General features: G+C 47.9%; 1 protein-coding gene across 2 annotated transcripts; it reads left to right on the top strand.

Annotated features, from left to right (window-relative positions):
* The first annotated feature begins 3197 nt into the window (after positions 1-3197).
* Positions 3198-23418, top strand: LOC103601750 (protrudin). 2 transcript variants are annotated; one of them, XM_008586176.1, is made up of 12 exons: positions 3198-3610; positions 7250-7320; positions 8853-9039; positions 11472-11567; positions 12089-12201; positions 13849-13988; positions 14606-14692; positions 16100-16120; positions 16284-16428; positions 20209-20255; positions 20580-20661; positions 21838-23418. In XM_008586176.1, exons 1-12 carry the CDS (start codon positions 3414-3416, stop codon positions 21900-21902), a joined length of 1251 nt encoding a protein of 416 aa, XP_008584398.1. In that variant the 5' UTR covers positions 3198-3413; the 3' UTR covers positions 21903-23418. The 2 variants fall into 2 exon arrangements, with proteins under 2 accessions (XP_008584398.1, XP_008584399.1); XM_008586177.1 differs by lacking the exon at positions 16100-16120 and having other exon boundaries at positions 14621-14692.
* The last annotated feature ends 467 nt before the right edge of the window (positions 23419-23885 follow it).

Below are 23885 nucleotides of genomic sequence, written 5' to 3'. Positions count from 1 at the left end.
TGGGGGTTGGGGGTGTGTGTGTGAGGGGGGAGGTAGGGAGTGGGGGTGGGGGGAGAGTTCTGAATACAGCTTAGTGGTATGTGTGGGATTTGGGTCTGTCTACATTCTGACCTTTCGTGGATTCTTGTCTGATTTCTGGGCTGAGGATGGTGGTGGCAGGGCTTTGAGTAAAAATAAAAATAATAACGACTGGTAATTTTTGACATAACATGCCAGGAATTTCATATCCTTTAGCTCATTTAATTCTTACCACAGCCCTGTGAAGTTGCTACTATGATTATCCCCATTTTATAGTTGGAAAAACCAACCAAGCAACTCATCTGAGGAGAACCCTCCTACCTTACTCATGTTGGGACTGGCACATGACAGGTAACTGAAAAAAGTCAACTAAAGCAGGGAGCTATAATATAAGCTATATAAGCATTTACTTTTATTTTGAGATAATTATAAATGTATATGCATTTGTTATAAAAATAATACAGAGATCCCATATACTGTCCCCTAATGGTAACATCTTACGACCCTGTTTTACAGAATGCCCATTATGTGCCAGATACTGCTCCAGGCACTAGAGACATAGATATGGGAAACATTAGCTGACTGAAGCCATGAGAGTGAGTGCGATCCCAGGGTGGTAGACAGGAACCCCAGCAGTTGATGGGCAGGAAGAAAAGTCTAAGGAGACTTTGCAGTTAGAAAGAAGAGTAGAAGAGAGTGGTGTCATGAAAGCTTAGGTGAATAATAGTGCCAAGAAGAAAGAGTAGTAAAGTGTCTAGTGCTGCAGAAGCTACCTTTGGGGGGGGGGAGGAGAATGTCCATTGGATTCAGTAGCCAGGACATCACAGGTGAGCAGGCAAGTGGTATGGAGGGAAGCCGGACCACAGTGCAGTGAGGAGTGAGTTGGGTGAGGAAGCAGAGGTAGAGTATAGCAAAGTTTCCAGCTAGAGAAAGGAAGGGGGGGGGGGTAAAGTAAGGTCAAAGGAGAAATTTTCCATGGATTTTGTCGCTAGGAGTAAGAGTCAGCGAGAGTGAGGATTTCAGAGCCCATTGGACAGAAGCACAGCTGAAATTCCAGGCTGGGCGCCTTTTTTTCTGAAAGAAGATCGTTGGAGGATGAGATGCAGACGAAGTTCTCTGGCTGTTTGGAGAGGAAAGTGATTATTTCCAGCTGGGGCAATCAGGGAAGGTGTACAGACATGTGACTGCCACTTAGACGAGTGGGTTGGATTTGGGCAGAAGCAAGGGTGGGGGAAGGGCATTCCTCCGTGCTCACAGCACAATGAAAGGAGACAGGAATATAAGGGGCATTTGACGGTAACAATGGAGGGGTTAAGTTGGCCAATGTTAAGAGGTTCCTGGAGAGTAGCAGGGGACGAAGCCAGTAAATACGGACTAAGGTGGGTATGGTTGCGGGGGATAGAGTCAGATGACACATGAGGTTCAAATTGCAGCTCCCGGTGGCTTTTTAGCTGTGTCATTAAAGACGTTCCTTTACACGTCTCAGATTCCTCATCTGTAAAATGGCGATAACCCTAATAGGGTTGTTGGAAGAGGACTAGATAAGATGATGCCTATAGAGACGAAGGTCCAGTGCCCGGAGCCTCAGTACATAAGTGCTAACCTTCGTCGTTAATACAAAGCCATCGGATGGGTGCTTTAAAGGAGATTAACTGGTCACGCGGTGTAAAGTAGATTGAGCTGGGAAAGTCCTGCACAGGACCTTGTGCACAGTAGCTACTCAGGAAACACTGAACGGCATTCTCTGCTAGGCATGGGGCATACAAGTTGTTGCTTCTGCCTTTCCTGGGCTCTCTGTTCCCAGGGGTGACAGCCACGTAAGTGCCAAAGTTGGGGGAGAAGAGGATGAAGACGTAAATTCTTCAGTTTAGCTTCTCTCCAGCTGTTCCTTGCCGGAATCTTTCAGGGCGAGGCGGGGCAGCGAAGGGCAGGGTCCCCGGGGCCGTGCTCCTAGGGCTCCGCAGGATTTTGCGAATCGCTGTCGGGAGGACAAGGAACTCTGCCCCGCTGAGGAGGGAAAGGCGCGCAGGCGCTGTGCTGACGAAGGCGCTCACCTGTGCTGGAGTGGGCGGAGCTAAGGCCGGAGCGGGGCCGGAGGCGGGGCGGGCGCGATGACGTCATGGGCACGCCGCCGCCGCGCGATTCGCGTCCCGGAAGCGGCCGCAGAGGAGGAGGAGGTGGGGTGCTCAAACCTGCAACTTTAGAACGGCCTTGGGAGGAGGCGCGACGTCGGGGTGGGGCGGGCCTCAGGAAACGCTCCGGGGCCTAGTGGCCCTACCGGTGCCACCTGGCCGTCCCTGCCCCTTCCCCCACCAAGCCAGCGACCGGGTAGGCGAGGTGCCACCAGCCCCTTCCCCCGCCCCTGTGTTTCCGCCGTCTGTGCGGAGTTGGACGCCTGGACGCCGCGGGGGCCGCCTCCTGCTGGCCCAGCGACCTTGGGCGTGGCCTCCCTTGCAGGCCCCGCGGTCAAGGCCCCTGCCGGCGCTGACCTGCTTCACACCTTCCTGAGCTCCTACCTTGCGCGCACCTTGGGTCCTTTCGCCTTTGTCACCCTCCCCCCCGTTTGTCCCGTCTCAGCTCATTGCCAGGGACTGGTTTATGTTGCTGTTTGTATGTCGCCCCCTCGTTTGCTGCTTAGCGTTCTGGGTAAGACTTTTAAATTAGGAAAGAGCGTGGGCATTCCTGTGGTTCTCATCAGAGAGGGGTGATGGGATGGGGTATTACGGAGAGTGACGACTGCCCCAGGAGCAGTGATGTCCCAGGAAGTTGTCAGGAACGGAAGGGAGAGGGAAGGATTAGAAGATGGGGCAGGGCAGGAGAGAGCACGGGAGTCCTGGAGGGTGGGAGTTCGTTCACTCATTCAAGCATTTATTAAGCACTCACTGTGTACAGAAACTGGTGAATGGAGGACAACTCAGTTAAGAGGGGGAGACAGGGAAGAAAACAGGGAATTTTAGTTTGGTGTGATAAGTGCTCTGTTAGGGTGAGTACATGATTCTTTGGGAGCGTTGGGGGGGGTCTCCTTGTCCAGAATGCTGACGCTAGCAAAGACTTCTCAGAGCAAGGGAGTGATGTTTAAACTGTTACTTGAAAGATGAGTAGGAATTAACAAGGTAAAGAGTGGGAGAAAAATATTCCAGGACATCATTTCTCTTGAGACCTGTCTGAGGGCTGTCTGCCCCCAGCAACCATGTGTGCTTGGTCTTTATGGTTTATAGTCTGGATGGCTCTGAGGAGAGGAGCACTGGATAGGGAGTCCGAAGAACAAGATTTGATATCTGAGTAATTCACCTTGCTGAACTTCAGTTTACTCCTCTGTGAAATGGGCATTCCACATGTAGCCCCGCGTATGTCACAGGTACAATGCAAATGTCTGGAATTATTATGGTTACAGGATGCAGACATCAGAGCGTGAGGGAGGTGGGCCAGAGGTGAGCCCCAGCGTGATGCCTGAGGCTCCCCCAGAGTCTCCACCTGCCCCTACCAAGTCTCCAGCGTTTGACCTCTTCAACTTGGTTCTCTCCTACAAGAGGCTGGAGATCTACCTGGAACCCCTGATGGATGCAGGTGACGGTGTTCGATACTTGCTCAGGTACAGACTTTGTGGAGTTGCTCTGGCCTGCTGGGCCTTCTGCTTACCTGCTATGTACTAGCACTTGCCATTTAGACAGTGGCCGGGCTGTCCTAGTGAGAAGTAGTTCTGGTAGGTTCAGCTTTTGGATTTATCCAGACCCACCCTTTGTCTTGGGCCCAGCCCAGCATAGGCAGGTAATGGCAGTGATCTGACCTTTCAACAGGGGGCTTCTTTTGTGACTGAATAAGCTCTTTAGGACTGTTAGCCTTGAACATCAGGCCTTCTACAACTGAGAACAGGCTTAGTTTTTTTCCTTCTCTCCCAATGTTAGCATTAACTCATATTAAAGTTAAGGTATAAAAAGAAAAGCTAAAGAAATACAAGTACCTGTGAAAAAGCAGGTATCATTTTCACTAATCCTTTGGGATTATGGATCTCAAATTTTTTTCCTATTCTACTTTGTTTTTCATTCTCTGTAATTTTCTTTTTTCTCGTTTCTGCTCATTTTATTTGTTATATTAAAAGTATTTTAAGGCCGGCCCGTGGCTCACTTGGTAGAGTGCGGTGCTGATAACACCAAGGCCACGGGTTCGGATCCTATATAGGGATGGCCGGTTTGCTCACTGGCTGAGCATGGTGCTGACAACACCAAGCCAAGGGTTGAGATCCCCTTACCGGTCATCTTTTAAAAAAAAAAGTATTTTAAATTATAGATATATGGCATTCCACTCCCTAAATACTTCAGTTTGTGTCTGTAAATAATTAAGGACATTTTCTTTCATAATTGGAGTAACATCAGACCTAAGAAAATTAACGATAATTCCTTGATATCATCCTTTACTCAGTTCATATTCAGGTTTCTTCAGTTTTCCCAAGAATGTCACATACAGTCATTTTGGCCAAATCAGGTTCCAATCCAGGACTGGGTGTTGTATGTGGTTGTGATGACCCTTAAGCCTTTTTTTTTTTTTTTTTGTCCTTTTTGAGACCGGCCGCACCGCGCTCAGCCAATGAGCGCTGTGAGCGCACCGGTCATCCCTATATAGGATCCGAACCCGCGGCGGGAGTGCTCCTGCGCTCCCAGCGCCACACTCTCCCGAGTGTGCCACATGCTCGGCCCAAGCCTTTTTAAATCTAAGACAATCTCTTCTTTCATGATTCTGGCTCACTGAAAAGACTGAACTGACTGTCCTGGAGAATTTCCTATCTAAATTTGTCTGGTTGTTTCCTCGTGGTGCAAACTGGATGTTAGATTTAAAGGTTGGATTAGATTCAAGTTAAAAAAGATTTTTTTGGGTAAAGGTAAATGTTGTGTCCCTAGTATCGAATCACATCAGGAGTCACGTTAAAGCTGGTTGTCCTAAAGAACAGAGGTTCTTAACTTGGAGCCTGTGGGTGGGTTTTGGGGGTTAGTGAGTCCCCTGAAACTGCATGTAAAATTATGTGTGTGCACACATGTGCATTTCTAGGGAAAAGCTTCTAGTTTTCATCAGATTCTTATAAAGACCTTCAACCCTCTAAAATGCCTGAGGGAGACTGGTAGGAGGTGGGGGAGTGCAGTTAGGTTAACCGCTAAGGGTGTTATTGAGATTTGTCCTTGCCTCAGTCTGGAAATAGTGGGCAATTTATTAATAACTCTCTGACCAAGGCCCTAAATTTTTCTTGTTCACCCCTTTAATTTATGGCAGTATCCCTAGAGATGAGCCAGTGTTCCAGAGCGATGTTTTCTACTGTAAGATACTGAGCTCTTGGCACAAGGGGTAGGGAGATGGTATGAGGGGGGCTGTTTTCTCATTTTACAGTCCCAGCATGACCAACTAGCTGATATAAACTTTGGTCTTCCTTAGGGTGGGAGGTGGACCATGGTGCTGTGCTTTGTGGTGTTTTCCCTTGTGTGTGCGTGTAGGTGTGTGTCCTTTTGTGGCAAAGCACAAAAGTTAAATATACCCTGCCTTATGTTCCTCCACTGGTCTATAGGGTTTCTTGGCACACTAACGTGTTAGGAATTTAACATTTTATGGGATTAGAAGTCTGAGGATGTGGTAGAATTGGTTAAAGCTTGATGGAGGAGGAGCATTGGACCTAAAAAGTCCCCAAGAGCCTGTGGTCTTTGTGCTACTGGGAGAGGGAGCACTGGTCTGTGAAAGTGGCTGTCAGATTAGTTTGTGCTTTTGATTGTTCTTTTCTTAGTAAAGAGGATTTGACTTTGAAGAGGGACCTAATCTTGGGCTTTGGCTATTAGGTCTGAAACCTAGAGCTGCAGTAAATTTTTAAAAGACTCTCTTCTGGGATCAACTGCTCCACTAGGTGGGTCTCCCAGGACCAAAGTGCCAGTAAAGACATTAGCTAGAAGGGGAGAGGCTTTAAAATGAAAGTGACTTCAGTGTCGGTGTGATGTTTTTATTTCTGAAACTGGATTGGCTTTAGACCTGGCATTTATTTTGCTTTTACCCTGGTAGCTGCCACCAAAGGTTCTGAAGCCTAATTAGGGTGGTACAAGTAGAGTGTGTTGAATTGCAGGAGAAAGGCAAATAGAGGTCATTTCATTCCCTCATTCATAATTTTTATTAGAAAGTAAAAATCCCACAGAAATCAGTTAACCTCACTTAGTAACTCTGAAATACTCCAATTAGAGCGTAAGAAAATACAAGCGTACTTCAAAGTTTCGTGGAAAGATTCATATTATCTTTCCGTTCTATTTTTCCACACACTTTTTGAAGTACACTTGTGCCTTTAAGTTCCGAATGCGTTGTTTGCTAGCAATTTACCTGTTAATTTTCCTGATATTTGTCTCTGTCCTCTGATGGCTCACTTTACATATACTGACACTGTCTTTAGAATTTGGGTGTCAGTGACTTCGTTACTACATCTGCGCTCCTCTTTCCCTACTAAATGTCCCTTATCAGGGACTAAGCCAGCAGCATTTGCTTGTCTTCAGCAACCCAAGGCTCTGGTCTTTCTTTCCTCTTTGGGAGCTTCCGCACTGCCATTTGGTGGTGGTGATGGGGCTGCGTTTGTGTTTGCTTTGGTCCGTTCAGTTCACTTAGGGTGTGTTTGCTGACTGAATGTTGCTCCCTAGTTTTGTCTTTATTTTTGAATATGGAAATATGATTTTTTTTCTCCTTTTGAATTAATACATGTTCAAAATAAACTCTCAAACTCTCAAAATTACAGACATAAGAATATAAAGTTGCAAATAAGGTCAAAGTAGTCCACACTTTGTTCTTTCTTGATTTCTATATTAGATGAATTTTGTGCAATCATTATACGTTTTTATAAAATTGTAAGAAAGAAAAAGGGAAAATATTAAAGAAGAATGTTTGTCAGCTTCACCTCTTAAGGAGAATACAGCCTTACAAAACACAGGTTAAACATTATTATCTGGGTTTCTTAGCAGCTATTTTAGAAATTCTTATTCCTTCTGGGAGAAAGTTCTACAGGTATCAAGTTTTCTCTCCGCAGAGGCTAAAGTGTGACCTCTTAACTCCTCTCCTGGTCACCTGTCCCCGGGAGAGGCCCATTTGTCATTTCTACTTGATCCTCTGTGTTCTAGGCCTCCTCCTGTCCTGGTTTTGATGTCCCCTCTGTGCCACCTTGTCTCCCCTCCCTGGTTGGAGGAATGGCTGTCCGTAGTGATCAGGACTCTCTGTGTTGTAGGTGGCAGACGCCTATGTGTTCCTTGCTGACCTGCCTGGGCCTCAACATCTTGTTCCTCACTTTGAATGAGGGTAAGAACTACTTCCGGGGGCCAGCAGTTTTTTTGTGAATGAATGTGGGGGAGGAATACTGAGAAGGCCCTGGCTCCTCTTGCCCTGGAACTGGCTTTCTGCTGTGCCTGCTTGGTGTCAGAACAAAGGTTCCCCAGAGACAATCCAGGCTGAGCTGCCATGTGACCTTGGGCAAATTATTGACCTGTCTGTTAAGGCCTGATTTTCCTCTTTTCTAAAGGGAGGATAATAATAGTGCTTTTCTCATAGGGTATTTGTGATGAATAAAATAGTCTATGTATAGCATTGAGCACAGTGCCTGCCACAGAATAAACAGCCAATACATGACAGCTACTAAAGAATGGCAAATGAAAAGAAAAAAAGAAAAAAGAAAAAAATACGTGACAGCTGCTGTTACTATTATTGTTTCCTTTTTGATTGATTGCTGATGCATTGACCTTTTTCCATTTTGGTTTCCAAACTGACTCAAGGATCATTTAGGGACATGGCATGGGGTAAAGGTACTAGGAAAGATGAACTGATAAGGGATTTTTGCCATATCTGTTGGTTTCCTCTGGTTCAGCTGGGCAGTCACAGCAATGAGGGGTGGCATGAAGCCTTGAGATAGAAGTGTGGACAGAAGAGATGGTGACGTTTCCTGTGGACCTTTTATTACAATGAATGCTGTGATCCAGCCCTTTCCCTGGTTGGAACTGGCAGGTGGCTGCAGAAGAAGCAGAAAACCTTGGGGGAAATGAGTGAAGGGTCTGGGACAGAATGTTCCGAGGAGCTGGTCCTTTATTCAAGTATTCTTTCTCATATCGAACTCATATTTCTCAAGGGTCTCCTTTGTTTCTTATGGAGATATGGATTCAGTGGGTTGAAAATAAACCAAGTTCACACAAGATCTCATCTTCTGTTTCTTAGTTGGACTCTTCTTTGTCTGATCAAAACTTCCCAGGATGCTAGATTTTTCTGAATATATTTCCAAAGTAAATCAGTTCATATGACAGATATTTAACAAGTGTTTACTATGGTCCTACTGCTCTGTTCACTCGCTGTTGAGGTGCCATGTTACATGAAAGTTCTATCTTTGAGTTTTATCTCAGCCTCACCATTTCTCAATCCACAGTTGTCTGTGGTGTACTGACAGCCAAAGGAGAGGCTTCTAATCTGCCTTAGTGGCCCAAAGGTCCAAATGTCAGTCATTGGGAGCTCCTAGCAACCAGACTCGAGCATGAGCTGCCTACTGTGTGCTAGCAGTGTTTTTAAATGTATTAAAACACAACTAGGGCTGCATCAGTGACCAAACAGACAAAGTCACAGCCCTCAGGAGCTTACATTTGTGGAGGAGACAATGAAGATGCCTGTAATCTGTCAAGTAGTGATAAGGTCTGTGAGGAAAAATAAAGCCGGGTTAAGGGGGCTGGAGGGTAGGGGTGAGATACTGTGTCATACAGGCTGATCAGGGAGGAGGTCAGGGAACGGCCGTCTGGGGACAGGCTCCTGGTCCTTGCTTATCTGTGTTACCTGCAGCTTTCTTGATCCCATAGGTGCATGGTACTCGGTAGGTGCCCTGATGATTTCAGTGCCCGCCCTGCTGGGCTACCTTCAGGAGGTTTGCCGGGCTCGGCTGCCAGAGTCTGAGTTGATGCGGAGGAAGTATCACAGCGTGAGGCAGGAGGACCTGCAGAGAGTTCACCTGTCTCGCCCTGAGGCCGTGGCTGAGGTGAAGAGCTTGTGAGTATGGAAGGGAGGCCAGGAGGTGGGGAGCAAGCCTGTTACAACAGTAACCGCAGCCGCTGCACCGAGTGCTTGCTGTGTGCACTGGACATTGTATCAGGCAAACCACAGGCGTTATTTCATTTCATCTTTTAACTGTTCTGGAAGATACCTACTATTGTTATCCTCCGTTTACAGATGAAGAAAAAGGCTCACATAGCTAGAAAGATCACGCTGGCGTGAGAATCGAGATCTAGCTGACTTTACAGCTTGTGGTCTTTGTTCTAATGAGACAGTTTAGGGTCTTGATGAAGCACATGCATGCATGAGCTGCTGCCTGGGTTCAAATCCCAGCTCTTCCATCTACTTGCTGTGTGACATGGGGCAAGTTGCTTAGCCTCCCTGTGCCTTAGGTTTCTCATTGGTGAAATGGGATGATAATAGGGCTTACTCCTAAGGTGGTTCTGAAGATTAAAGGAGTGTCTGGTACCCAGGAAGTGTTCAGTAACTGTGAGTCATCACCACTGTACTGTGGAGAAACTTCCTAAACATGACAGAGCTGGTACTTCTGAGGAAGCATCTTAAGACTGTTGAATAATATTAACTAACAACTTCAGTGGCAGCTGGCATTTACTGATTCTTTTCCTGGACCGCGCTCTATGTAGGGTTTTGACACACAGCAGAGTAAGAAAAATTATAAACAAACGGATGCCTGGGCCTCACCCTGGAGATTCTGAGTCAGTTACCTGGATTGGGGTCTGGGTATTTGGTTTTTTAAAAAACTTTTTTACTTTGAAATAATTTTAAACTTACAGAAGAGGTGCAAGAATACCACAAAGAACTCTCATATACCCCTTATCCAGATAGAATAAATATTAATATTTTGCCACTTTGGCTTCATCTCTCTCTCTCTCTGTCTATACACATTATATTCTTTTCCCCGACCATTTGAAAGTAAGTTTGCAAACATGCCTGTTTACCCCAAACACTTCAGCATGTATTTCCTAAGAATAAGAACATTCTCTTATATATCCATAGTACTGTATTCAAAATCAGGAAATTTAACGTTGAAAACATTAACATTAATACTATTATTTAATATATAGTTCATAATCAAATTTTACCAGTTGTATTAATAAAGTTCTTTATGTCAGTCTTCCCTGATCCAGGATCTAATCCAGGATCATACATTACATTTATTTTTTGTGTCTCTTTAGTCTCCTTTAACCTGGAGCAGTTCCTTACTTAGTCTCATGACTGACGTTTTTGAATAGTATAAGCTTATTATTTTGTAGAGTCTCCCTCAATTTTGGGTTGTTTGGTTCCTTGTGATTAGATGCAGGTTATACATTTTTTGGCAGGGATATGGTAAGTATGTGTGCCATCTCTGCATCCCTATCAGGAGGCACATGGTGTCAGGAAGTACTAACTTCGATCACTTGGTTAAGGTTTCTCCACTGTAAGTTATCATTTTGCCCTTCATTTTGTTAGTAATCTGAGGGGAGATACTTTGAGACTGTGTAAATATCTTGTTCCTCATCAAATGTTCACCCACTGCTTTGAAATCCATTGATGGGTCTTGCCATAAGGAAAGGAATCAGTAAATGCCAGCTGCCACTGAAGTTGTTAGTTAATATGAAGTTGTTAGTTACTATGATGGTAGCAAAGGTGACTTTCTAATTATTCCATCTACATTTATTAGGGGGCATCGTATTATAAGAAATCTCTTATTTATTATCAGTATGAACTCATAGATTTTTATTTTATTCAGTGGGTTATAATCTATTACTGTCGTTATTTATTTTGATCTCAAATTCTCATAGATTTGGCCAGTAGGAGCTCCTGTGTTTTTTCAATATGTCCCCTTCATTTGTCAGTGCTTCCTTACTTTATAGTTCAAATTCATCTTATACTTTGCCTGCCCCAGTCCTAGAATCAGCCTTTTCTCCAAGGAACTCTTCAGAAACCCAGATTTGAGTGCAGGATACACTCATGGCTTTTAGAGTGCATCCATGTTTTTAAAAAAAAAAACCCAAAAAACCAAAATTCCCCCAGTAAGTCTACTTTACATCCCAGATAGAGAAACATTAATCTGCATCTGCCATTTATCCTCACAGCTGCTGTGTACCCATGAAGTGGGTACTCTGATCCTCATTTTATAGATGAGGAAGCTGCAGCCCTGGGAAAATTAAGTAGCCTCCTGACACCAACAGCTAGGAAGAGACCAAAGCAGGAAGCTTTATTCTGTTCCCACCTCAGCAAGGGGCTCCAGAAAGGGGACTGTGATATATCTGGGGTGGCATGGCTAGGTCCTTTTCTCCCATGCCCTCTAGACCTCTCAGTGTGTTAGAAGAGATTGGCCATCCCTCACAAACTGTGCCTGCCAGGGCCCAGCTCTGCTTCTCCAGAGCTCCTGGCCTGCCCACTCACAGAAGCACCCTTGTCTGCAGCCTGATCCAGCTGGAGGCCTTGTTGAGCCGCCTGTGCTGTACCTGTGAAGCTGTCTACCGCGTGCTGCATTGGGAGAACCCCACCGTGTCCTCACAGTGAGTGGCTGCTTGCCCCCAACACCACTCCCCTATAGGAGTTTGCAGCTTGGGCCCCAAACAAAGCCAGCTGCCCTGAGAGGGCCCCTGCCCCGAGAGGGCCCCTGCCTCTCCTGCCTCAGGGGAAGAGTGCCTCCTAGGCTCCAGTGTGTAGATCTGCACATATGCTTGTGGCCTGTAATCCACTGCTTTTGTTTAGGCACTTTTATGTGTGAGAAAATCCTTTAAGATGCATAGCTTCATAGGGTATGTGAGATTTTTCTTTTTCTTTTTTAACTTAATCATTATATCATAAGTGGTGTTATTTGTTGCTACATAGCCTTTGGAATTATTTGTAATACCAAACTAATATTGATGGTGAATATATTATAATTTATGGAACCATTCTGTTATATGTTTAGTCAATTTTTACTTTTCTTTACTAATACTGTTTCTCACCTGGTCCCTTGTGTGGGTGTGCTCCAAGCCTGTGTCCCTCTGATCTTATGAATTTCTGACCTTGTGGTTCCCCTCTCATCCAGGTTCTATGGGGCTCTTCTGGGCACTGTGTGCATGCTGTATCTGCTGCCGCTCTGCTGGGTCCTTGCCCTTTTAAACAGCACACTCTTTCTGGGGAATGTGGAGTTTTTCCGAGGTAAGCCCTAGAAAGCCTGTCAGAGAGAGAGCTGGGTGCCCTGGTGGGCTCTGAGGCTAGATTCGGCTCCTGGGTTCATCTGTCTCTGCAATGTACTAACTTCGATCACTTGGTTAAGGTTTCTCCACTGTAAGTTATCATTTTGCCCTTCATTTTGTTAGTAATCTGAGGGGAGATACTTTGAGACTGTGTAAATATCTTGTTCCTCATCAAATGTTCACCCACTGCTTTGAAATCCATTGATGGGTCTTGCCATAAGGAAAGGAATCAGGGATCCGAACCCTCGGACGGGAGCGCCGCCGCGCTTCCCAAGCGGCGCACTATCCAGTGCGCCACCGGGCCGGCCCGTGTTTAGGCACTTTTATGTGTGAGAAAACTATTTTAATGATAGAAAAATAATCATGTAATCTACCACCCTGATATAGTAGCTGATCTCATGTTTGCCTTCTAGAGTTTGTCATATGCATATCCTTTAAGATGCATAGCTTCATAGGGTATGTGAGATTTTTCTTTTTCTTTTTTAACTTAATCATTATATCATAAGTGGTGTTATTTGTTGCTACATAGCCTTTGGAATTATTTGTAATACCAAACTAATATTGATGGTGAATATATTATAATTTATGGAACCATTCTGTTATATGTTTAGTCAATTTTTACTTTTCTTTACTAATACTGTTTCTCACCTGGTCCCTTGTGTGGGTGTGCTCCAAGCCTGTGTCCCTCTGATCTTATGAATTTCTGACCTTGTGGTTCCCCTCTCATCCAGGTTCTATGGGGCTCTTCTGGGCACTGTGTGCATGCTGTATCTGCTGCCGCTCTGCTGGGTCCTTGCCCTTTTAAACAGCACACTCTTTCTGGGGAATGTGGAGTTTTTCCGAGGTAAGCCCTAGAAAGCCTGTCAGAGAGAGAGCTGGGTGCCCTGGTGGGCTCTGAGGCTAGATTCGGCTCCTGGGTTCATCTGTCTCTGCAATGAATCATATGTTTGCTGTGTCTTACACAAGAGGGCAGCACCACGCTAGGGTCCTCCCTCAGAGGGTGTTCTCATGGGCTCTGCATCTCTGAGATGTTAGGGGAGGCTGACATCTCACCAGGGGAGGCTGCTACTGTAGGGGTCCCCTCTCCCTTCCCAGGGCAGGTGAGATGAATCACTGCTTACATGATACAGCTTCTGGGAGACAAGGGAAGGATGTTTCCCAAAGCTGCCAGCCGTCCCCCGTGCTGCATCCATGTAGAATTGTTGCCACATCATCTCTGTGTGATCCCAGAGTCCCGTCTGTCGTTTGGCTTCTAAAGCACCAAGGCAGTCTGGAGAGGCCCTGAGTCACAGAGGCCTGGGCTTCACATTTGTTTGGGTGATCGCTATATTTATTTTCCTCCCTGTGGTAGCGTAATTAATTACAGAAGCCATAATTTATCGACCCCTTACTACATGTGATCTCTCTAGCAATCTGGGGCAGTAGGTGGTAGTATCTCTGTTTAGTTTATGAGGCTTACGTGACTTGCCCAGAGTTAGGAAGGTGACTCTTTCCTGTAGCAGAGGGTGGGGTGCTAGAGGAAGAGGCCAGCCAGCTGTGGAAATGGGTACCCCCAAAATGCCACTCATCTGTCTCACTTCAGCCTCCCCATTCTCCTTACCCTGGGTAGTGGTATCTGAATATAGGGCATCTCTGCAGCGGCGTATGAACCCCAAGCAGGAAGAGTGTGCCTTCGAGAGTCTGCCACCATCGGATGCTGAGGAGAAGGGTGCACTGCTGGACAGTACGCCTGCCCCCACACCCACAGAGGTGAGTGCCCCCAGCCATCAGGGCCGAGCCTGCTGTGGGCAGGTTGTGATCCCTCCTGTTACCAGCTTGTTCTTACCACATAGCTCCTGAGCTGGCCTCTCTTGTAGTATCTGCTTCTTTCCAAGCATGATCGCCTCTGAAGTGCTTAATAAAAGTAAATGTAATAAAAGTAGCTATTGTGTGCTTTACTGAGTGCTTACTCTGTGTCAGATGCTGTCAGATACTTTACAGATATTAACCCCATGGGGTATAGGTTATTTCTGAGAATGAGATTATTGTCATTGGCAGAGGAAAAAGCTGAGGTGCAGAGTGGCTGGCCAAGACCTCATGGCTAGTAAGTGGTGGGGCTGGGTCTAGAGTCAGGCCCTGTGGTTCTAGAGTCTGTGCTCTTGACCCCTGTGCCATATGGCAACCATAGGTCCAGTCGTGATCTTGTGCAATCTCCTGTCTCTGCTGGGTTAGAGGTTGCTATCTTTCCCATGGCTTCTTTCTTTCTTGCAGTTGTGCCTTTTCCTTCAGGGCAGTAACAGGTATTTTGGGAAGTCTGGATGCTGGCTCAGGGGATTTGGCCCTCTGCTTCAGGGAGCAGGGCTGCCATCTTTGTCCTTCTGTCATAGAGTCTCTTTTCTCAGGACCTCACGCCAGGCAGCGTGGAGGAGGCTGAGGAGGCTGAACCAGATGAGGAGTTCAAAGATGCCATTGAGGTGGGTGGCCCTTCCCCAGAACCCTCTACTGACCAGGCCACAAGTTGGATGGTCCTGGAGCCGTGTTTATATTTTTTATTAATTATTCTCATATGTTCAAATGAGAAGCCAAAACTTGCTCTGAGCTGGCATTCACTAGTTGAAAGGGAGCCCCTGAACTCAACCCCGTCCTATTCCTGGTCCAGTCACCTGTCCTGAGTGCCTAGGGCAGGTATGGCTCTGGAAGCCTCTGGAAAATGTCCTGCTGGGGGAGTTGGATGATTTCTCACCTTTTCTGGAAACAGTGGGCTTATTGCCTTTAACGAGGGAAGGCAGATTTGGCGGAGGCCACTGCCCTGGGTCTCTGTTCTTTGCACGTTGAGTTCTGCGAGGTGTCCCTTTGGGGAGCAGAGAGGGGAGGGTGGAGGGGGTGGTTGTATTGCCAAATGCTAGGGCAGGGAACATTAAACAGTCTTCTTGATTTTAGGGTAGTGGTTCAAACTGGTAGTTTGCAGAAGTGTTTTATTTGGCATACAAGGTTTTAAAATTATTTGGGGGGCCAATTAGACATGGGGAGATTTTAGTTAGAACCATAGATTTCCAGTATCTCTGGTATCCCTAAATCTGCAGCAGTCAGTATAGCTGAGGAGCAACTGTCCCCTTTAGACAGGTGACATGCTGTGGTTACGTGTAGTCCCTGACACTCCCTGCCATCTCTGGTTACTGAGGCTGTGGTGGTTGCCATTTATTGTCACATGTGCACTATCGTTTTTCTTAGAGTGGGAATTCATTTCTCTTTATGTCTCTTTGTAAAGTGGGAAATTGAGATGTAAGAAGTGAGGGTCTTGTGAATTTCACAGGCCTGTGATTTACACCTAGCCCACTTCACTCTTACATCAGCCCAGTCCATGCCAGCACTTGAGTTTTCAACTGCTAAAAGATTTCTGCAAGATTTTGATATATGATTGAAGACTGTGACTCTTGGTGGGGGAAGAGGGGAGAGGAATGTATAGCAGGGGCTTTCAAGCATTTTTGTTCATGATTCACAGTAATGAACACATTTTGTGTCTTGACCCAGTTCACATTTGTGTCTATAAAATACATAAAACTTGAGTGAAACAAAAGTTTCCTGCAAATACATTGTAAGGGATCTTTTCTGCTCTGTTCTGTTCTATTTTATTCAAATAATGACCCACTGAGTTTATTTTACTCAGTGTGAGAAACAGTAGTAGCCAAGCTTGGTTGATGCTGGGATCCTTTTATGGGGGGCATCTATTAACATCACCCTTTGGAAAGTACTTGTAACTCGGAGTAGCTCTTCTGTGCTTCTTTTTGCTTGGAGGTTCCTGCTTCTAGATGCTTCTTTCTTGCTATCTCTCTGCCTCTCTCTCTGTTTTCTGTCTTTCTCCCCCGCACCTCGGGAGGCAGGAGACCCACTTGGTGGTGCTGGTAAGTAGGAGCATTGGTAAGGTGGGCAGGGGCTGGGCTGCGGTGGGGTGGCTGGGCCAGCTGTTGCCACACCTCATGGGGCCTGCTGTGTCGGGTGCCTCTGCACGCAGGTCCTAGAGCCTTGCCAAGAGGTGGGCAGGACTGGAAGGAACTGTTCCCACAGGACGATGATGAGGGTGCCCCGTGCCCGGCAGAGGATGAGCTGGCCCTGCAGGACAACGGGTTCCTGAGCAAGAATGAGGTACTGCGCAGCAAGGTGTCCCGGCTCACAGAGCGGCTCCGGAAGCGCTACCCTACCAACAACTTCGGTAAGGCCCTGGAAGAGGGATGGGGGGGAAGGGTGGCCAGGAGGGACTGATGGGACCATGTGTCGGGGGGTGGGCACCCCGGCCACAGGGGCAGAGTCTTGGTAAAAGGTGAAAGACTTAGGTGATCTGAAAAGAAGAAACCAGAGTTTGGGGGGTAGAGTCCCAGAATTGTGGGTACTGTTTTGTGACAAGAACAAGGATATGTCCATGGGACCCTGGGAAATTAGCAAACGCCCCTTGGGACTTTTGAGGGAGTGAATGTGGGTTTCTGTCCTTATTGAACAGTAGCTTTTGAGAAAGCAGGGAACTCAATTTGGGAAATGCCACTCCAGGACTGCAGAAGGCTGTAATCCTGATACATGATAGACTCTCGGAAAGCAGTGTAGCATAATGGCTAAGAACAGTGCAGTCCAACTGCCTGGTTCCAGTCCCAGCTCAGCTGGGTATACTTGAGGAAATTATTTCACACCCCTGTGCCTCAGTTTTCCCTTCTCTAAAAGGGGATAATAGTTCTTACCTTGTAGGGTGGTTATAGGTCTCAAATGTGGTAGTAGTTCTTATTAAGGGCTAGCACACTGCCTGACTGGTTCATAGTCAGTGCTTAATAAGTGGGTGCTGTTAATATCGGAGGCCCTGGCCCATCCTGCAGGTTCCTAGGAGCCTGTCTCAGTCTTTCTGATCCAGCTGGAAGCAAGTGGAAGCAAATGGTATCTTTCTCTGGACACGACAGAACCTTGAGGTCACTTTTCCCCAGCCACGTTTGTAGACTGGACAGTCCTTATTTTACTGGGGTTGAGGTGGGCCAAGGAAGGCAGCTTTGGAGAAGGGTGGACTTCACTGTTAACACAGCTTGGAAACCTGGCTGAGACCAGGAGTACTGGGAGCTGAGCCACATGAGATTGTGATGGAAGCCTGGAGTAGCTAGTGACTGGAGCCACCATGGTCCAGAGGAAGAGCCTTGATTCTGCCTCATGTCACCTGATGGGAGCAGGGTGGGGCAGTGGGACTGTGTGTTCTGGCATGTGGTGAGGTCTATGGGCTGTGCCCTGTGAGAAGCCCCTGGGGGTTATCTTGAGGAATTTGACCCAGGCTTTCTTACCCCTGCCTCAACTAGGGCAGTTGTTTTCTCAGGATTGGAGGTCGTGGAAAGCCGTTTCCTCCTGTTCTGTGGATGTCCTCCAGTCATACAAGGTCCCTTTCTTTTATTTATGCTGATTGCTGACTTCTGTAGAGCACTCTGTGCTCAGGGCATTTCCATATGTGCTATCTCATTTAATCCTCATGGTAGATGTGACAGGAGCAGGCAGTTCTTATGGGCTTAGAAGCAGCCAGGTTCCAAAGGTCCCAGATAATACTACAAAAGAATTACTGCTTTTGGTCCAGCAAAGAGTTTGTTTATGCATTTTAGGTAAAGGCACTTAGATTTCCCATTTTACAGATGAGTAACCTGAGGTGGAAAGAGTGATTTGCCCAAAGACTTCAGCTAGTGAACGGTAGAGCTTAAATCCAGGTCATCCAGTTCAGCTCCTGTGTTCTTTCTACCTCATCATCCTCCCTTTCCATTCTTCTTTTGCCCTGGTTTCTGAAATCCCTTGTTTTTTTAATTTGGTTTTTGGTTTGGATAATCCCTGCTAGGATAGGCAAAGACCTTTTAGGTTCCTTCGAGGATGGCAAGGGCAGAAAATGCTTGAGGTATTGCCAAGTCCCTCTAACTTCTCATCCTTCGAGACTGTGCTCTCTCCCTTTCCTGAGATGTTCTCAGCTCTTTGCCGTGAGGGCGGGTGTAGTGGCTCTGTTCCTGAAATGTCTGCTCCTGGGTCTGGGTCCCTCAAGCCAGGCAGGGTGAGGTGAGTTGCTGTAGGGACTAACTTATTCCATTCAGGCTATAACAAAATACACTAAACTGGGTGGCTTTTAAACTTTTAAACAACAAAAGCTTATTTCTCATAATTCTGAAGGCTGAAGTCCGAGATCAAGGCTCCAGCATGATCAGGTTCTGCTTCATAGATGGTACCTTCTCTCTGCATCCTCACGTGGTGGAAGGGACAAGGCAATTCTCTGGGGTCTCCTACCAGGGCATTAATCACTAATCTCTTACCAGGCCCCACCTTCTGATACCATTGCTCGGAGATGAGGATTCAGCATATGAATTTGGGGGGACCTGTACCAGGGCTGTGCCATTTTGGTTGCCAATGGATGAGAGGGGCGCATGGGAGGGATGAGGACAGGCTACTCTGGAGCTTCTCTGTGGCCTGTGAGTGGGAAAATCCTGTGGAGTCCCTCTCTGTTTGGAGGCTCCATGGTCACTGCTCTCAAGCACCCCCTGCTCTCCCTGCCTCTGCGGCATCATTGCATGGTGAGTTAGGGCACCGGAGTGCGGAGGAGATGCTGGACGGCAGGGGTGCTTTCCTCCATCACCTGTCTGAGCTGGTGTCAGCCCTGGAGCCCTCCCTGTCCTTGGCCTGTGTGTGGGTACACAGCTATTTCACTAGACCACATGGCTGCCCTTGGGTGCTTGGCCCTGGCATTCCATCCAGTTGAAAGGAATCCCTGGGCACAGGCCAGAGCATCAGTCTTTGAGTTGCTTCTTTCCGCCATCATGTTCCACGTCTGCCTCCTTCCCCCCAGCTAAGAAGAGGCGGGGGCAGGCTGCCTTCCCTAAATTCTTAGTATAGGGGACAGTCTTGGAGCAGCCAGTATCGTGGTTTGGCAGCACCAGCAGACATTGGCTGTGCTCTTCTCTCTTGTCTCCTCTGCCTAGGGCCACTAGCTGACTGACAGCAGGCATTTACCATCAGCACCTTGACTTTAGGTTTCTCCTGGCTCTAGCTAGGGTCTTCCTTTCCTCGAACCCAGGAAGTCTCCTTTACAAGAGCTGCTGGTGGTTCTGGCTACACAGACGAAGGGACCACATGTAGCTGTCAGTGTAGCTTTGGGGCCTTTGGTGAAGGTGAGACCCGGTACTCTGTACCCAGCCAGACAGGTGATCTGGGCAGCTGAGCAGTGCTCCCTGAAGCTGATAGTTGCTCTGGCCTTTGGGCTGCACATCCCATAAACAACCTGCTTCCCTATCCTTCATCTCTCCTTACACCTCTGCCTCCTCTCAGCCATTTTCTAAGCTGCCATTGTCCCTGTCTCCCATTGTCTGGAGTGCTGTCCTCTCATCACCTATGGTTGTGTAGGCAGAGTCTCTCTCCTGGCTCCAACTCTCCCATCCCACCCGCCGCTCACAGTGCTTGAGCATTCTGCCCTTCATGTCTTCTTGGAAGTTGCCTGGTTCTGAGCTTCTTTCTTGGAATCTTCTGACAAGAGAAAGCAGGAGACAGGGTTTTTAGGGCATTTCTGTCTTTACCCTGTGGGTGGAGTATTTGTAGGGGACACTTTGAAAGGGGTCATGTCAGGTATGTTTCATCTGAGGATGCCTGTGGTCAGGTCCTCACCCCCTTCACTGAATTTCCTGGGAGTAGATTCTGCTGGATAGTGTGCAAGGTCTGCTGAACCTGCAGGTGGAGCCACTAAACTCTGGGTAGGTGCAGGCACCCATAGCTATGTATGGCCTGGTGATATCGATTCCCAGTGGCCATCAGCCTTTCCTTCTTAGTTGGAGTTTCTCCTTCTGGCTCGGCATCTGGACATTGCTACCTTGCTCACAGTGCTCAGCCAGGGTCTGGGCTGGGCTGAGCTGGTGTCCTGAGTGTCCTTGTCTAAAAGAGCCAGGAGCAGGTGAGAGCTGAGAGGCCTGGGCTGGGTCGAGGCTGAGCTGCTGCCTCTGTTTCTCAGGGAACTGTACAGGCTGCTCTGCCACCTTCTCAGTGCTGAAGAAGAGGGTAAGTCTCTTTGGGTGTGTGTTTGCCGGGGACAGTGTGCTTGTGACTATTGGGATGTGGGGAGTTGAAGGGAATCATCAATGAAGTTTGACTCCTTGGGTCACATTGGGCCTGGTGTCTGTGGCTTGCGGAAGTGAGCATGTCCTCCCCTGCAGCCCTGTGTGCACGCCTTCAACGGCCTTCCCATGGGCTGTTCTGCTTGATCTCACTCTCGCCTCACTTGGGAACCTCCTCAGTCCCAGTTTCCTTGTGGGGGATCAACTAGTGAAAAGGAGGGAGATGCTGGGGGCTCCATCTGCCACTGACCTTGGCTCTTGTCCACAGCGGAGCTGCAGTAACTGTGGAAACAGCTTCTGCTCTCGGTGTTGCTCCTTCAAGGTGCCCAAGTCCTCCATGGGGGCCACAGGTGAGTGGTGTAGGCTGCAGGGGTCAGGGCTCTCTGGGGGAAGAGGAGGTTTGGCTGGTTCCCACCCCCTCTAAGGAGGTGCTGCATTGCAGGAAGGGAGTGAGGGTTTTGGTGAGAGGTCAGGGAACTCGGGATCCTAGTCTGAGGCCTGCCATCACTTCTCCTCCATCTCCTTTAAGGAACAAAAAATGGAAACATTTGCTACATGTACAAGAATAGATATAGTGTACCTGTGAGTTAGGAAGCATAAGAACAGAATGGATACCTGGGACCATTCACTAAAGTTCTGCTGCAGAGCACTAGCAACACCACCCAGGTTCCTCAGCACCACTCCTGCCTTCCCCAGAAGAAACCACTGTCCTGAATTTTATTTTTTCTCATTACCTTGGTTACACTTAACAAAATAAAAAAAAATTTCCTTTTATAAAAGTCCTACATACTCATTGTAAGCAAAAACAAAACAAAAAAATAGATAAGCAAAAGGAAGAAAAACATTCCTAATCTCTCCCAGCGAATGGTTGGGTGTGGACCCTGCCTGGTCATTAGCACACGTGTGGGATAAATACATATGTGTGTTCTTGAAAAATGTGACCGTGTTTCATGTACTTCTTTGTGGTGTAATGCTAAATCAAGCTTTTTTCCCTCTTCTTATCAAGCAAGTAACACTTGCTTATTAACTACAAATTTGGAAATCACTGCACAGAAGAAGGGAGAGAAAAATAATCCTGTGTAATTTTACCATCCAGAGATAACCACTGTTAAAACATTTTGGGAAATTTTTCTCTGGTATTTTATTTTTGGGGAGCAGCTGGCCTGTATGGGGAACCGAACCCTTGACCTTGGTGCTACAAGTCTGTGCTCTAACCAGCTGAGCTAATTGGCCAGCCACTGGTATTTTATTTAAAAACATTTTTAAACGTGTTCTGTTGGTGCCAAAGTAATTTCTGATTTCTGTAACACCTGGGAGAGGCCTGCCACTGGCATTGTCACCGCCATAGTCCCTGGTCCCTGTGGAAGGAGGAGTCTGTAAGGACAGACTAGGGAGCAGGATCAGGGAAGGGGTGGGCTGGGTGGTGGGTGGTCTGTATGGGACTTTTGGGAGGGTGGTTCTAATAATTGGGGCTCTGAGTCAAAGGGCACGAGGGAATGTCTCACCGAGTTGTTCTTCCTTTTCAGCTCCTGAAGCCCAGAGAGAGACTGTGTTTGTGTGTGCCTCATGTAACCAGACCTTGAGCAAGTGAGCAGAGAGGCCAGGGTCCAACTGGGCACCAGTCCCTGGGGCCAGCAGTAGACCGCCCCCCTCCTTATCCCTGGCCCCCTGTGGCTTATGCTGGGCACATGTGGCCTGGATGCTAGGTAGGCTTCCCATTCTTTCCCTTGCTGTCTCTAGCTGGGTTCTGGAGCTGTTTCTCACTCCTGCTGGTGGCCAGCAGTGGCTGCTCTCAAACCCAGAGGGGAGAGAAGCCCCCTGGTAGGTTTGCCCCATCTGCCCTAGGCTGAGTGAGCACACTCAGGGCTGGGCAGGGAGTATCCACTAGAGGGCAGCAGCAAGTTAGACCTGGTCTCTTCTGGGCTCTGATGATCGGGGCCTGGGAATTCTAGAAGACCTGAGGGTGGGAAGAGAGGTTCTTCCCCTGCGGGGTACTGGCTTTCAGCCTCAGAGTTCCTGCAGAAGGGCTTGAGAGTACCATGCCCCAACTCCGCTGTTTGAATGGACCTCCAGGCACCAGGATCTGATCATTTCCCCATCAGAAGGTGTGACCAGGGCTAACAAGACCAGGAATGCTTCTAGAAACAGGGTTGAAGTTACCAAGTTCCCCCAGAGGAGATATATAGGAGGGGCTGGCCAAGTCCTTCAGTATTAAGTAGAGCAAAGCATGGGGAGGCCCCAATGCTTGAAGGGCCTTTGCCCCTCCTTGCAGAGACCTTGGCTTGCTGAATCTTGGCCCACATAATACCCTGGTGTCCCCACCGGGGATACTCAGATCACTCCTTCTGCTTCCCCAGCCCATAGGCAAGGACAGCCCTCCTGTGGTCCAGCGCTACGTCTCCCTTCTCCTGTCCCTTGCTCATGGAGTGTGAGGCCAGCTAATTGGAGCAGAGGTCCTGAAGTCCTTGACCCTTGCAGGCCTGGGACGTGTAGGATCTCACTGGGCTGGGTTCTAGGCTGTTCTGCAGAGAACAGGTTCAGTTTTGTGATAAGGCCACTTGGGGTCCTCATCCTCTTTCGAACAATTTCATGCTAATTTCTGGATTTTTAGGGGCTTAGCATCTGTCCTTAAGCCGTGAGCTGGCTCAGGCACCCCTCCCCTGGAGCTGCCCTGCCTTTTTGAAGTATTTATTTATTTATTGCTTGGTTTCTGGGAACATGTAGCACAAGGAATTGGGGTGAAGAGGATGGGGGGGGGGTCTCCTACCTAGGACTCTGCCCTGCAGTAGTGGGCTGCCTGGGACCCTGAACTTGTAGGTGGCTGAGACGTTTCTATGCCAAAGGAGGCAGGTTTGGGAGATAAGGGACTCATCTTAGGCCAGCTTTCTCACCAGGCCAAGCAGTTTAGCTATGGCTCAGCAGCCAGCGGCCTGCTCCAGGCCAGCCAAAATGCCAGTCTCTGGGGAATCAGGCAGGCCTTGGTATACCCCCTTTGTCCTGTTAAGAGATGAGAGTTTAGTACCCTGTGCTTTGTTTACACTGGAGAGGAACTAAAAGGATCTCTGTGTATATGGAGAATTGTCAATAAAAAGGCCTCAAGCTTCTTATGTTTTTGTCCTGTGTTTGTGCTGATGCTCTCTCTAAGGCTGGAGGACCAGATCTCCCCAGCATCGCCTGAGTTTGCAGGCCTGGGTTGAGGGGACAGGCCTTTTGGGCACCCTTGGTGTCAGGGATGTGGGAGCTGCAGTCTTGTCTGGGCATGAGCTCAGGGCCGAGAGGAGGAAGGCTGTGCCTTGCACGCAGGAGGAGCTCAGCACATACTTGTCGGATTGACTTGAGGCTCTGTCTTGTGACTAAATTGTGAGGGCCCAGGGCCAGGGGTTGGGACCAGAACTTAGTAAAGGCTAAACAATGCAGGCTTTAGAATGGAAAGATTTTAGCTAATCCCTCTGAGAAAGCCGAAAGGGTCAGCCCTCGGGGAGGCTGAGAGCCAGCAGGAAGGAGGATTGGCTGTGACATGGGAAGTACACACTGTGCCCTGGGAGTGGGGTGGTTTGGGCAGTTACTGGGTGCC

The sequence above is a fragment of the Galeopterus variegatus genome, unplaced genomic scaffold (assembly GCF_000696425.1).
Source record: "Galeopterus variegatus unplaced genomic scaffold, G_variegatus-3.0.2 Scaffold3858, whole genome shotgun sequence".
NCBI classification, from domain to species: Eukaryota; Metazoa; Chordata; class Mammalia; order Dermoptera; family Cynocephalidae; genus Galeopterus; species Galeopterus variegatus.
The sequence above is the reverse complement of the archived record's forward strand: the minus strand, read 5'-3'. Positions and strand labels throughout refer to the sequence as shown.

Excerpts from the sequence above, each read along its gene's own strand:
- LOC103601750 (XM_008586176.1), top strand. The coding sequence starts at position 3,414 with ATGCAGACATCAGAGCGTGAGGGAGGTGGGCCAGAGGTGAGCCCCAGC. Across the intron at positions 14,693-16,099 it reads AGTTCAAAGATGCCATTGAG|GAGACCCACTTGGTGGTGCT; the intron begins GTGGGTGGCCCT and ends CTCGGGAGGCAG. Across the intron at positions 16,121-16,283 it reads AGACCCACTTGGTGGTGCTG|GACGATGATGAGGGTGCCCC; the intron begins GTAAGTAGGAGC and ends CTGTTCCCACAG.